Here is a 16,429-nt window from a genome sequence, read left to right on the forward strand (position 1 = left end):
ATAGCAAAAAAATAGTGTGTTCAGGTCACTAAGGTTTTCGTTTAGAGAATAGGGTAACCTCCGCCAAGGACGTTATGCCGTAATCTCATCGTTATTATTGATTCCACTTTCTATTTGGCACAACAGATAACAAAACATCCCTGTTTGTGCTTATTACCACTCCCAGGACTGGCAGAGGAGGATGAAGGTGTTACTTACTACATCCGGTACTGCCCCGAGGATGACAGCTACATGGAAGGGATGGACTGCAGCAGCCAAGGAGATTGTAACCACGGTCATAGCCAAGAAGAACGTGTGGGTGGTGTGCAACAGAATGAAAGCCACGCCGAGTGCCAGGAAGCTGTCGAAGGATGGGCTGAGGATGGTGAGGCAGAGGGACATGTGAGAGAAGAGGAGTGGGTGAAAGATAAGGAAGAAAGTGCAGCCAGGGAAGAATGGAGGGGAGAAGAGGGAGGGGAGAGAGGGGAGTGGAGGGAAGGAGATGAGGATGGTGTAGAGGAGTGGACAGAGGAGGATCCAGGCCGGCAAGAGCAGTGGGCTAGTAGTGATAGGCACAGAGTTGAGGAGTGGGCTGAAGGTGAGGGCGAGGTACGCTGTGAGGTCGTGGAGCAAGACCCTGATGAACACATATACAATGGCCGACCAGAGCCAATATTGGAGTACAACCATCACAATCACCACCATCACCAACCTCCCATGCAAGATGTCACCCAGCAGGGTGACGAAGAGGACGCAGAGAGTGAGGAGTACTGCCCAAACGAAGAGGCGTACGAGGAAGAAGATGACGACAAGAGTCATGGGAGGGCCTACACTGGGGACTATTACGCGCCAGAGGACAACGGCAACTCGGTATGTGCGTCTCCATTCCGAGGACGTAAGGTGTTGGTGGTGGAGGGGGAAACAGGTGAAGAGGCGGAAGAGGACATTGACCAAATCGTCGCTGAGATCAAGATGAGTATGAGCATGGGGAGTCTTAGCAGTGGTACTGACCAAAGCCCGGAGGAGCTGGCACAGGACCCGCCCACAGGTGAATACACTAACGCCAAGCCGGACGCAGCCCCTTACCCGCCAGCTCACCACCGCCATGACAGCAGACCCAAGTCTCTCAACCTACCTTCCGTGCATCATAACAACCCAGACCTCCAGAGGGGCCTCAAGGTCCAACCCCATTCCCATGAAGATCGACAGAGATGGCAACAGGAGCAGGTGAGCTTCCAGCCCTTTTACCTCATAAAAGTTACTTTGCTGTGGGTTTGTCAGGGTTATGCAATGAAACATGCAATAAAAGCTATAGATTGAACTATTACCGGGTCAATTCAACAACATTTCTGCATGTAGAGATATCGAAGTGGAGGGGTATGTACAGTGGGGCTAAAAAAGTATTTAGTCAGCCACCGATTGTGCAAGTTCTCCCACTTAAAATGATGGCAGAAGTCTTTAATTTTCATCATAGGTACACTTCAACTGTGAAAGACAGAATGTGAAAAAAATAATCCAGGAATTCACATTGTAGGAATTTTAAATAATTTATTTGTAAATTATGGTGGAAAATAAGTATTTGGTCAGCGATTCAAAGCTCTCACTGATGGAAGGAAGTTTTGGCTCAAAATCTCACGATACATGGCCCCATTCATTCTTTCCTTAACACGGATCAATCGTCCTGTCCCCTTAGCAGAAAAACAGCCCCGAAGCATGATGTTTCCACCCCCATGCTTCACAGTAGGTGTGGTGTTCTTGGGTTGCAACTCAGTATTCTTCTTCCTCCAAACACGACGAGTTGAGTTTATAACAAAAAGTTCTAGTTTGGTTTCATCTGACCACATGACAAACTGGAATTTTTTGTTATAAACTCAACTCGTCGTGTTTGGAGGAAGAAGAATACTGAGTCGCATCCCAAGAACACCCTACCTAATGTGAAGCATGGGGGTGGAAACATCATGCTTTGGGGCTGTTTTTCTGCTAAGAGGACAGGACGATTGATCCGTGTTAAGGAAAGAATGAATGGGGCCATGTATCGAGAGATTTTGAGCCAAAACCTTCCATCAGTGAGAGCTTTAATGGTTGACCAAATACTTATTTTCCAACATCATTTTCAAATAAATTATTTAAAATTCCTACAGTGTTAATTTTTTTTTCACATTCTGTCTCTCACAGTTGAAGTGTACCTATGATAAAAATTACAGACCTCTGTCATCATTTTAAGTGGGAGAACCTGCACAATCGGTGGCTGACTAAATACTTTTTTGCCCCACTGTATATGGGGCTGTTGTACCGGGGCCCCAAGCACAAGGGGGTCCCCCGGCTTTTGGAAAGTTTACCTGACATATGAAACATGACGAATTGGTGGGTGTACTATCCGGTTTATCCGCAAGATGGCAGTAGAGTGTTGAATACCTTGACAACAAGAGTCATAGAAAGACTTGTGTTGGTCCTTGGAGTCTTGTTCTAAGGACCAACACTGGTCCTTGGAACGACAATCTTGATTGCAACTTTGACCATAGTGTCAGTTGCTATGTAGAGAGGCACTTTCCATCATTTTTAGCAGACTTCATTGTGAAATTATGAACCTCCAGCCTTCCTCTCATGTGAGATAGACCCACGGATGGTGTCAAATGAATCCATTCAGTCATAAATGTTCAGATAAAATAATTATCGCTGTAAAAGTTTGATAATAAGGTTGCTTGAATAAAATTACGAATGTCTAAGACCTACGCCTGGATAGCAGCAAACCTAACTTGGGGCGGCGTTGCTCGAGTGGCCGTGCCAGCAACTTAAAGGTTCCAGGTTTGATCCCCACTTTCGCCATCCTAGTGACTGCCATGGGGGCCTTAAGAAAAATAATTTACCCACCTGCTCCCAATGCCACCCTCACTGGTTTAAAGGCCTACTGAAACCCACTACTACCGACCACGCAGTCTGATAGTTTATAAATCAATGATGAAATATTAACATTGCAACACATGCAAATACAGCCTTTTTAGTTTACTAAGTTGCAATTTTAAATTTACCGCAAAGTGACCTGTTGAAAACGTCGCGGAATGCTGACGTGTACGCGTGACGTCACGGACTGTTAGGAAATATTAGCGCTGCGCACACACACAGCTAAAAGTCGTCTGCTTTAACTGCATAATTATACAGTATTTTGGACATCTGTCTTGCTGAATATTTTGCAATTTGTTCAATTAATAATGGAGAAGTCAAAGTAGAAAGATGGAGTTGGGAAGCTTTAGCCATAGGACACACAATCACACGATATTCCTTGTTTAAAATTCCCAGAGGTGAAACTTTACTATGGATCAGAGCGGTCAACTGAACATGGATCCCGACCAAATGTCAACCAGCAGTTTTCGGTGACAAAATTGTGGTAAAAAGTCGCCACTTACCGGAGCTCAGCTTAGCTTGTGCCGTCCGTACAGCTGCCGTTGACTTCCATCAGACACTGGCGTCAACACACCCGTGGATACACCCTTCCGACTATCAGGTACTGTTAACGCACTAAAACACTAGCAACACAATAGAAAGATAAGGGATTTCCTAGTATTATCCTAGTAAATGTGTCTAAAAACATCTGAATCCGTCACAATGCAATTGCGTTTTTTTTTTTTTTTCTAGTCCATTGCTTTCAATATCTTTAAACACAAATCTTTCATCCTCGCTCAAATTAATGGGGAAATTGTCGTTTTCTCGGTCCGAGTAGCTCTTTTTGTTAGAGGCTCCCATTAAAAACAATGTGAAGATGTGAGGAGCCATCAGCAGGTGATGTCATCGTCTGCGACTTCCGGTAAAGGCAGAGCTTTTCTGTTAGCGACCAAAAGTTGCGAACTTTATCATCGATGTTCTCTACTAAATTATTTCAGCAAAAATATGGCAATATCGCGAAATGATCAAGTATGACACATAGAATGGACCTGCTATCCCCGTTTGAATAAGGAAATCTCATTTCAGTAGGCCTTTAAATGTAGTTTAAAAATAAGATCTAGATGAATAGTTATAGTGCTTTGAGTCCATCCAAAAAGCCCTATATACTGTGAATATAATTGACTTAAATTTGAAAACTTCAATCAACACAGATAATGTTATCTAAGATCACCTTTAAGCATTCACACTGAGTAGCAGCATTTTGGAACAAGAAAGGTAGATAGAAGAATGGTAAAAACATAACATCTTTCTGTGGCAACCTACGAGAAAGTTATGCATATGTTTCAATTTTGCATCTAATTGCACATAACTGTGGTGCGTTCAAGGAACAGAGTCATATGATGTGAAAGCCCTCTCTAGTCGACCCGCTACCTGAATCAATCACATGTTCCAAAGCCCCTTCCCCGCACCTGTATGGCACAAAGTAAGAAACAGAGGCATCACTATGTTTTAAAAACACGGAGGCTTTACACCTATAGGAGATGCACCAATAATGATATATTTATTATTATTGTATTATCCACTGATCATAAGTAATCCTATACTGTACGGGACTCATCTAATATTTTCTTTACACTCTGAAGTAAAGGGAAACTAAAAAAAAAATACAATATATATGTATATATATATATATATATATATGTGTTCTAGATATGCTAATCCTTTCCTTAAAAAACTAAACAACTTAAAAGGGTTTTAGACAGCTGGTTTGAACCAAATTCGTTGGGTTTAGGTTGGGGTGCGGCAGCCTTCGGGAGTCTTGTGTATGGGGGCTCAGGAATTGGTGCTACGCCCTTGACTGGAGGATGAGTATTGAAATAAATCACCTTCTTGCCCATGACAGCAGGGAAATTGATATTCTAGGACAAGGGCTAGTAGTTATACTGACATATTTTCCTGAGAATTAGTCAGGGACATTGGTTCCTTTTGTCAGAGTTACAAATAAATGAATAATAACCCTGGTACACAAAACACTGGTCCTTGGGACGACAATCTTCATTACTTAAAAATGATTACTTAAGTACACATTGAAAACAAGTACTAATGGAGGATCCCGTGTACAAACCCCGTTTCCATATGTGTTGGGAAATGGTGTTAGATGTAAATATAAACAGATTACAATGATTTGCAAATCATTTTCTACCCATATTCAGTTGAATATGCTACAAAGACAACATATTTAATTTTCAAACTGATAAACTTTTTTTTTTTTTTTTGCAAATAAACAACTTTAGAATTTGATGCCAGCAACACGTGACAAAGAAGTTGGGAAAGGTGGCAATAAATACTGATAAAGTTGAGGAATGCTCATTAAAACACTTATTTGGAACATCCCACAGGTGTGCAGGCTAATTGGGAACAGGTGGGTGCCATGATTGGGTATAAAAACAACTTCCCAAAAAATGCTCAGTCTTTCAAAAGAAAAGGATGGGGCAAGGTACACCCCTTTGTCCACAACTGCGTGAGCAAATAGTCAACAGTTTAAGAACAACGCTTCTCAAGGTGCTTTTGCAAGAAATTTAGGGATTTCAACATCTACGGTCCATAATATCATCAGAGAATCTGGAAACCAACATTGAATGACCACGACCTTGGATCCCTCAGTGTCACAAACTGACATCAATCTCTAAGGGATATCACCACATGGGCTCAGGAACACTTCAGAAAACCACTATCACTAAATACAGTTTGTCGCTACATCTGTAAGTGCAAGTTAAAGCTCTACTTAACAAAGCGAAAGTCCTTTATCAACTACATCCAGAAACGCCGCCGGCTTCTCTGGGCCCGAGATCATCTAAGATGGACTGATGCAAAGTGGAAAAGTGTTCTGCCTTCTGAAGAGTCCACATTTCACATTTTTGGGGGAAATCTTCGACATTGTGTCATCCGGTAAAAGGGGAAGCGAACCATCCACGCATTTATCGACGCAAAGTTCAAAAGCCAGCAACTGTGATGGTGAGGGGATGCATTAGTGCCCAAGACATGAGTAACTTACACATCTGTGAAGGCACCATTAATGCTGAAATGTACATACAGGTTCTGGAACAACATTTGCTGCCATCTAAGCGCCGTCTTTTTCATGGACGCCCCTGCTTATTTCAGCAAGACAATGCCAAGCCACATTCAGCATGTGTTACAACAGCGTGGCTTCGTAAAAAAAGTGCGGGTACTTTCCTGGCCCGCCTGCAGTCCAGACCTGTCTCCCATCGAAAATCTGTGGCGCATTATGAAGCTTAAAATACGACAGCGGAGACCCCGGACTGTTGAACGACTGAAGCGCTACATAAAACAAGAATGGGAAAGAATTCCACTTTCAAAGCTTCAACAATTAGTTTTTCTCAGTTCCCAAACATTTATTGAGTGTTGTTAAAAGAAAAGGTGATGTAACACAGTGGTGAACATGCCCTTTCCTAACTACTTTGGCACGTGTTGCAGCCATAAAATGCTAAGTTAATTATTATTTGCACAAAAAAAATTAAGTTTATGAGTTTGAACATCAAATATCTTGTCTTTGTAGTGTATTCAAGTGAATATGGGTTGAAAAGGATTTGCAAATCATTGTATTCCGTTTATATTTATATCTAACACAATTTCCCAACTCATATGGAAACAGGGTTTAAAATTTCCAAGCTTTTACAACCAGTTGAAAAAAAAAATTGGTATGAGTTTACCTTGGCGTACTACATGCTTTTAATACATTGCGTAGTAATACTTCTAAGTGGGTAAATGGTCTGACCCACTTCTGGGATACAAATGAGCTCCACAAAGCTTGGCAATGCCAGCATGCATGAATACACGCAGTACAGCAGGTGTGTATTAGTATGCATTGCTGACTTTATCCATCTGTGACTTACGTCTGTGTGGTATTGTGAGTATGAATATTATCAGAGCATTTATATCCATCTGTGTGTGTACAAGTCAATACACAAGGACAGGGACAGCTCAAGGTAACAAGAGCGCAGGAAAAGGATTACAGCAATTTTCCAGAGAAAGATGGAAAACATTTCCTCAGTAACTCATCCCTCGCTCCTTGTCACAAATGTCTTCCGTTCTACTATGAGACAAACATCTCTACCAGAGAGCCATCAAAAAGATGGATTATGCATATATTTACCACATTTTTCCTTCCAGCATATTTTCATTGTTATATTGCCCTTGTCTGTATATTGTGTTCTTCATTCTGCGGGTCTCGCACAATACAAGTACTGTTCAATAATATAACCGGAATGCGGGACAGTAGGGTTTTTCGATTACTCCATATTCTGTTTCACTGAGCCTACTAAAGCAATCTACTCTCTACTGTCTTTTTTCTGGCTCTCATCGAAGGCGGACGCTTTCCTTCTCTCTCCTTTATCTGTCCTACTTTTGCTTCTTTTGTTTTGTCTTAACTTTCTGGGAGCCTCTTTTTGACCTGCTCTGTAAAATTTAAGCAATGGAAGTGATCAACTTTCCTCTCAACAAAATTACCGTATTTCCTTGAATTGCCGCCGGGCATATAGTATGCGCCTGCCGGGTCAAACTCACTACGCAAAATAATTAGCGCATGCTTAGTGTTACCGCCTGGACAAACTCGTGACGTCACGAGTGACACTTCCCCTGTCATCATTTTCAAAATGGAGGAGGCTGATTTCAATACCGGTAATTTGAAATCGCATAAAGTGAAGAAGATTAAGAGCCATTCAGTAGGATTAAAGATCCAAGCTATTGGATACCGGTATGCTAAAAACAACAGTAAGCAGCTATCTTTTATTAATATACCGGTACCTGTGGAGAGGTGGAGCTGACGGTCCAACAGACAGGCAGGGCAGGCTGGAGCCCGGCTCAAGATGGCAGCGAGCGAGCGGAGAGGAGGAGCGGAAGAGCGGCCTGGAGTGAGGTTTTAATGAAAAATAAACAAAGTCAAACTGCTCAAGCCATGTCCTTATTGGTGGTCCTGGCAACCCGCAAGACGACGGCTTGAGAGCGTCACCATACCGTAGCTGCGTGTGTCAAATAAGAGTCATTAAATGACTCCCGCCTCCTGGTTGTAGAGGGCGCTAGTGATCCTTCTTGCGACTACTCGGCTGCCGAAGAAGTGAAATGAGTGACGTGCTATGTGCTGGGACGGATATGACGGAGCTTTTAGGATGTAACACTCCTATGCTGGGTATGTAAACAACCGGCCTGAAATATTAAATCAATCAATGATTATTTATATAGCCCTAAATCACTAGTGTCTCAAAGGGCTGCACAAACCACAACACAAACCATAACGACATCGTCGGTAGAGCCCACATAAGGGCAAGGAAAACTCACACCCAGTGAGACGTCGGTGACAACGATGACTATGAGAACCTTGGAGGACTGCATATGTAGGCAACCCCCCCCCCCACCCGGGGAACCGAAAGCAATGGATGTCGAGCGGGTCTAACATGATACTGTGAAAGTTTAATCCATAGTGGATCCAACACAACCGTGAGAGTCCAGTCCAAAGTGGATCCAATAAAGCATGTTCCAGTCCTAAATACCCAGTGTATTATTTATAGAATATCACTTCATGGTGGCAGCGGTGGGATAAAGAGATCACCCACGGAGCAGAAGGCGAGGGGGAGTTGTCCGAGGATAATTCTGTTGTCGCCTGTGAGGAGCCGAGCTAACTGACAACAGCGGTCTGCACATCGGGAGCAACCTAAACAAGAGCACGCCATGGCTACACACCGACCGACCATGAACTGGACCAGCAAGAGTGAGCAGCGTGTGTTTATTAAAATAAAACAGTTTTCTAAACTGGAATTTCAATCGAAGCTGGTGGTAATAAAAGGAAGATCTCCATCAAGACAGAAAGACTTTTAAAACTGAAGAAAGATAAGGAAGACTTCTATAAACAAGTTATCAATGTTTTTGAACAGAAAGAGCGGGCATGGACTATATTTATAAGTAAAGGTAAGACCATAATGATGGTATCCTTACATCACACTCACATTTTTACTGCATGCCTTTGGTAAGTGCCGGAGGGAGAAGAGGTTTTAAAATTAGCGCATGATTACTTTTACCGCATGCCTTTGGTAAGCGCAGGAGTGAGAAGAGGTTTTAAATTAATTAGCGCCCCGGCGGCAATTCAAGAAAATACGGTATCTTTCTATAAATGGCGCTTTTCGACGAGAAACTTGGGTTTGAGGGAACTTGCCTGTCCTGATGGAACATTGTTGCTTGACACACGGTGGACTCTTGGAAGCAGTGAAGTAGTGCGAGGACATTGAAGACATCTAGCTATTTGGAATCGTGATAACAGGACAACTGCTAATTGAAATAAGTGTTGCCCTGGTGTATCGACATATTGAAAGATGCCAGCAGTTATTCAAGGTACCCTGAATCCGTCACAAATGATTGAAGATTGGCCAGAGCTGTGGGCGTTCAGACTTTTGTGATTTTGGACTAAATCGCAAACCGGATAACATCAGCAGAAGCTGTCTACTTTGCGCAGTAAGATACATTTGAGGACCAGAACTATACAATTTGAGGGAAATAATTCCATTTGTTGTAGCTCTCTCAAGCACAAACATTCTAATCTGGATTGTTTTTCCTGACTGAAGCCACCTGACAAGTTAATTTCTTCAGGATTCTCCCGATTGACAATGCAGCGAAGATGCTACAAATTAATTCCCTGTCTTTCAAGGACACGCACCTGTTTGTTGACTTTTGATTTGGACTGACGAACAGCAAGGTCGAGAAACAAAGCGACTCGTCAGGCTTAAACAAACACGCAGAATACATCCATGGAAAATACACGTACCCCATATCTAACGCCTTCGTTCGTGTTTGGATGGATAGCAGAGCAGCACTCCTGGTGGCCACATTTTCAGGCCGAATGCTTGGCCCTTTTACCCCTGTTGCCAGTATTAGGTTTGGTGTCGTAATATGTACATGACCTTTGCTTAAGGTTTTTTCCTGGTTTCAAACAGAGCCCCTCACAGGAGTTTAAGTTTGGAACTTGCTTTTTTTGTCCTCCTCACCTCATGTTTTTACCTTTTTCCCCACCTTTACGGGGCTGCGCCCTTGTCACCGATGCATCAATATTCCTGTTTTGTCTACCCTCTATAACAGGGGTCTTTTTTTTTTTTTCCCCCACACAAATACTGCATACATATATATATAGATATATATATTTGGGACGGCGTGGCGCAGATGGGAAGGTGGCTTTGCCAGCAACTCGAGGGTCCCTGGTTCAATCCCCACCTAGTACCAACATCGTCACGTCCATTGTGTCCTTGAGCAAGACACTTCACCCTTGCTCCTGATGCACCTTACATGGCAGCTCCCTCCATCTGTGTGTGAATGTGGAAGTAGTGTCAAAGCGCTTTGAGTACCTTGAAGGTAGAAAAGCGCTATACAAGTACAACTCCTTCATATATACACACACACACATATATATATATATATATATATATATATATATATATATATATATATATATATACATACATATATATATATATATATATATATATATATATATATATATATATACACACACACACACACACACATACATATATATATATATACACACACACACACACACACACATATACACACACATATATATACATATATACACATATATGTACATATATATGTGTGTTTATATGTGTATATATATTAGGGCTGGGCGATATGGCCTTTTTTTAATATCTCGATATTTTTAGGCCATATCACGATATACGATATATATTACGATATTTTGCCTTGGCCTTGAATGAACACTTGATGCATATAATCACAGCAGTATGATGATTCTATGTGTATACATTAAAACATTCTTCTTCATACTGTATTCATATATGCTACTTTTAAACTTTCATGCAGAGAGGGAAATCACAACTAAGTCAATTGACCAAAAGTGTATTTATTAAAGTTATTAAGCAATGGCACAAACATTCATGTCATTTCCAAAACAGAAAGTGCAAGATTGTCAGAGACATTTTAAGTGTCAAATAAAAATGAGCTGCAAAATAGGAAATCAAATAGTATTCGTCCTTCACCATGTGGTAAGTTACTACGGACGTTATGAAATTCTCTTCATTCTCTAGCGAGTGACTTTCCAAATGATGCTAAATATTAACAGTAATGATATTTTTTATAGCAACACTTTTGTCCCACACTTGACAAATTGCGGTTGTCTGTTCAACATATTCCCACTTGAAGCCGAACCAGCGCCAAACGATGGACCCCCTGCTGCTTTTATTGGGAATTAAGTCTTCCTTCATTTGTTACCAGGTCCGCACCTTCTTTCTCTCGATTTACCACCCGTAACACTCCGCTATCATCATAGCTATCGTTAGCCACGCTGCTACCTCTCTGCTCCGTGAGGGCGATACGTATGTGAAGTGTGTAAGTTTGTGCGCCTGCTTGTCAGTGAGAAGGAGAGACAGGAAAGAGTGAGAAGAGCCTGAAGTGTAATGCCCGCAGCTAAAAGCAAGTGCGTGAGAACGTATACTTGAATATTACGATATAGTCATTTTCTATATCGCACAGAGACAAACCCGCGATATATCGTGTATATCTATATATCGCTCAGCCCTAGTTTATATGTATATGTGTGTTTATATGTATATGTGTATATATGTATTTATATACATTTATATACACACAGATCCATACATCTACATACACACACACATATGTATATATATATATATATATATATATATATATATATATATATATATATGTATATATATATATATATATATATATATATATATATATATATATATATATATATATATATATATATATATATACCTCACGCACTAATTGACTTTAAGAGTGCACATGTCACGTTATCAATGGTAAAATGTATTTTTAGACAATATGATTTGCCTGAGTGGCTAGGAGACGGTGAAAATGGACTAGAAAGGACAGATTTGAAAAATAATAATTTTTTTTTTAAAAACTTTTTTTTTTTTTTTTTTTAACTTGGGACTTCCCGCGGGACGGATTTTGAACGCGCGTGGGCCTTATCCGTCCCGCAGGCTGTAGTTTGGGGACCCCTGCTCTATAATGTTTGTCTGATCTGGAATGGATTTTTAATGAAAATGTAATTTTGTTGAACTTTATAAGTGCAATGACAATAAAGTCATTCCATTTAACTCCACATACAACACACTTTCATGTTAGAAAACCAGAGAATGACATCAAAATAACCCCCAAAGTAAACATTTAAAAATAGAGGCATGTTCTTCTGTGGACGTGATTACTTCTCCCCACCCGATACAGACAGCACAGGAGAAAAGGCTAAATGAAACTGAATGGACAAAAAATGGCTCGCTAGTAGAAGTTAACAATTGTCAGTAATCTGTCCCAAAAATTCAGAAAAAGATTGAACAGTACGAAAAGCAAAGTGATTTTTCCCCTAAGAAATCATGTAAACCAATGGATCTATTCCAGACATCCAAGTATTTTAACACAAAACATATTTTATTGTGAATGATCACACTTTCAAATAGAGATAATGTGAAATACATAAAAATTATAAATAAAATGGTTGAATTAACTTTTAAGGAATATTCTTTACTGAAGACGCTTGTTGGCCTAGATGCCAATGAGCGAAGACGGAGACGAGGGGAGAGCCACCAAGATGCCACCTACATACTTTGCTACTAATTCCCTCTTGAATTCAATACATTTTCTCATTTTCTTTATTAAAGTGCTGGTACTTACAACTTTATTTGACCCCGTGTTAGGGTACTTTTTAGTTGTACTCATTAAAAAAAAAAAAAAGTACAGACTGAGTCACCAATGTAATTACCCGAATGATACGTAAGTAAACCGGGTCAAAATTGGAATCGTACGAAAAGAGAGGTACTCTTATATGTAGTTTGTTAAAAGAAAATAGATAAAGAACTATTGTATATCTTCTTAATGACCAGTGTCCTTTGCAGTGGACATATGTTTTTTTTTTGGTGTATTTAAAAAACAGGAATTGCATGAATTCCAGAAGGGGGCGAGTCATGCCGGAACACTGGCTTAAATACGAAAGCAAGCTGCAGCTAATTATCTAGCAAAAGTGCAAAATCGCCTCTAGGATACTAATCTTCACCACCATGGCGGAAAATAAATTTAAAAAAAATACAAGTTTTTTCCCATATCACTGGAGGATAAGAGAAAAAAGAATTAGTTAAGCACGCTAAATACAATGCGATGAGATGGCTACTTGTCCAGGGTGTACGCCGCCTTCCGCCCGATTGTAGCTGACATAGGCTCCAGCGCCCCCAAAGGGAATAAGCGGTAGAAAATGGATGGATGGATGAATACAATAACCTAGCAGGACGACAGGAGAAAATCACTCAAGCTGCAATGTAATTAGGGGCGTTCGATCCAGATCAATACATAGTATAGTATCAGTGTAGAATCAATACTTAAGTGATTAGGTTGATATTTTTCTTTTTCTTGTTCTTTTTAAAATATCATTTGTTTTTGATATTGTTTACAAACTCGTGTAATAAATCTTTGGATAGAGGAAAGCTGAGCGGGCAAAAGTCAAATTATTTCGATTGGAACCAACAGTAGTTTTTGTTTTTCTTTAGTTAATATGCACTAGTCACTTCATTTTGTTAAAACTATTATATGAAGCATTCAATACCACAAATGTAATACATCATCTGATTTACAATCATACTAGCTAATTCTAAATGTATTGAGATAAGATTTGTAAAACTGTTTTGTGTTTACTTTAGTTACTTGTTTTAGAACATATTCCGTTCTTTAGTGCAGTGGCTCTCAACCTTTTTTCAGTGATGTACCCCCTGTGAACATTTTTTTAATTCAAGTACCCCCTAACATTTTTGGTCGAAAAAAAGAGATAAAGAAGTAAAATACAGCACTATGTCATCAGTTTCTGATTTATTAAATTGTATAACAGTGCAAAATATTGCTCATTTGTAGTGGTCTTTCTTGAACTATTTGGAAAAAAAGATATAAAAATACCTAAAAACTTATTGAAAAATAAACAAGTGATTCAATTATAAATAAAGATTTCTACACATAGAAGTAATCATCAACTTAAAGTGCCCTCTTTGGGGATTGTAATAGAGATCCATCTGGATTCATGAACTTAATTCTAAACATTTCTTCACAAAAAAAAAAAAATATTTAACATCAATATTTATGGAACATGACCACAAAAAATCTAGCTGTCAACACTGAATATTGCATTGTTGCATTTCTTTTCACAGTTTATGAACTTACATTAATATTTATAAAGGATTTTTGAATTGTTGCTATTTTTAAAACATTTAAAAAAAATCTCACGTACCCCTTGGCATACCTTCAGATCGGATCTGAAGTGAAAAATGTAGATCTTGACATCACGGAAATGTTTATGTTTTTTATATTGTTTAATTGAGGGTTAGCAAGAATTTGTACACAAAACAAAATAGACACAAAACGTATACAATAGGCCAGTGGTTCTCAAATGGGGGTACGTGTACCCCTGGGGGTACTTGAAGGTATGTCAAGGGGTACGTGAGATTTTTCAAAAATATTCTAAAAATAGCAACAATTCAAACATCCTTTATAAATATATTTATTGAATAATAATACCAACAAAATATGAATGTTAGTTCATAAACTGTGAAAAGAAATGCAACAATGCAATATTCAGTGTTGACAGCTAGATTTTTTGCAGACATGTTCCATAAATATTGATGTTAAAGATGTATTTTTTTGTGAAGAATTAAGTTCATGAATCGAGATGGATCTATATGACAATCCCCAAAGAGGGCACTTTTAGTTGATGAATACTTCTATGTGTAGAAATCTTTAATTATAATTGAATCACTTGTTTATTTTTCAACAAGTTTTTAGTTATTTTTAGATCTTTTTTTTCCCCAAACAGTTCAAGAAAGACCACTACAAATGAGCAATATTTTGCACTTTTATATATTTTAATAAATCAGAAACTGATGACATAGTGCTGTATTTTACATCTTTATCTCTTTTTTTCAAAAGAAAATGCTTTGCTCTGATTAGGGGGTACTTGAATTAAATACATTTTCACAGGGGGTACATCACTGAAAAAAGGTTGAGAACCACTGCAATAGGGCATATATATGAATGTTGTTTTGTAAGCACATTTCTTGCGCCCTGCAAAGACAAAACAACCACTTGGCACTGATGTGGAGCATTAGCAGTTTAAACTAAAAACTAAACTAAAAAAAAGAATGCTATTATCTTTCCTATGGAAATGTTTCTTCGTTATGCAAGATTGTGTAAAAATGACTGATGAAAGTATGTGTTTTGTTTTGGGTATATACGCAGTTTTCTACCACATCCCACAGAACCAAATGACTCTCATTAATGCCACAACTGAGTTACAGAACACAGTGAATACTGATCAGGTCCTTAGCTCTCATTTTGCAAAAGAGGCCAACAATGTCCTATCGGTGGTGATTAATTTCAGCTCTATTTGCTCAACAACGTGGATTGTTCCTCTGAATGTCACATTTCCACTTTTCATTTAAACCACCATTGAAGAGCAGGTTTTTATTGGCAGTTGTGCCGGTAATGGTTGAATGTTAATAAGAGGTGTGCACAGCCAGTAGGGATTATTCCCCTGTGTGATGGTGTGTTGGCTGCCAGTTGCCATGTTCTTGCTGGGAGAGTAATCATCAGTTCTTCTTCTAACCCAGGTATTTGGCATCTGTCCATCTCTATTTGTTTTTCGGTCATGTAAATTAAAAAAGTAAATACCGTACAGTAAATACTTGTGTGTGTATGTCCAAAAATGTTAATTAATGTTAGTTTAAAAAAAACGTAATTACTATTATTTTAACATTTTACACTGAACTTTTCTTACACTTTTAAATCTCATTTGCAAGTACTGCACTGTACTGTATTATATGCAGTTGCAATTCTAAGACATTAGATGGCAGTACTATAGAAATGATGTGGTTTCTTGCCGTAGCCAGGAAGTAGATGTGCCAGTCTTTTCTTTAGTTGAGTCTTACAAAGTTAAAGTTAAAGGCCTACTGAAATCCACTACTACCCACCACGCAGTCTGATAGTTTATATATCAATGATGAAATATTAACATTGCAACACATGCCAATACGACCTTTTTAGTTTACTAAATTGCAATTTTAAATTTCCCGGGAGTTTTTTCTTGAAAACATCGCTTAATGATGACGTGTACGCTTGACGTCACGGGCTGTTAGGAAATATGAGGGCTGCACACACACAGCTAAAAGTCGTCTGATTTAACAGCATAATTAAACAGTATTTTGGAGATCTGTGTTGCTGAATCTTTTGCAATTTGTTCATTTAATATTGGAAAAGTCAAAGTACAAAGATGGAGTTGGGAAGTTTTAGCCTTTAGCCACACAAACACGGTGATTCTTTGTTTAAAATTCACGGAGGTGAAACTTTACTATGGATCACAGCGAACATGGATCCCAACCGAATGTCAATCAGCCGGTTTCGGTGAGAAAATTGTGGTAAAAAGTCGCTTCTTACGGGAGATCAGCTGAGC

At 39.3% G+C, this 16,429-nt stretch overlaps 1 protein-coding gene across 3 annotated transcripts in view; it reads left to right on the plus strand.

Annotated features, from left to right (window-relative positions):
- The window catches only part of apba2b (amyloid beta (A4) precursor protein-binding, family A, member 2b), a 188,378-nt gene that overhangs the window by 107,175 nt on the left and 64,774 nt on the right, over nt 1-16,429 (plus strand). For all 3 annotated transcript variants that reach the window (XM_061887063.1, XM_061887065.1, XM_061887064.1), the window contains one exon: nt 167-1,206. In XM_061887063.1, coding sequence (XP_061743047.1) covers nt 167-1,206 — 1,040 coding nt within the window. The remainder of the gene's footprint in view (nt 1-166; nt 1,207-16,429) is intronic.

Source organism: Nerophis ophidion, linkage group LG25 (assembly GCF_033978795.1).
Source record: "Nerophis ophidion isolate RoL-2023_Sa linkage group LG25, RoL_Noph_v1.0, whole genome shotgun sequence".
In the NCBI taxonomy this organism is placed as follows: domain Eukaryota; kingdom Metazoa; phylum Chordata; class Actinopteri; order Syngnathiformes; family Syngnathidae; genus Nerophis; species Nerophis ophidion.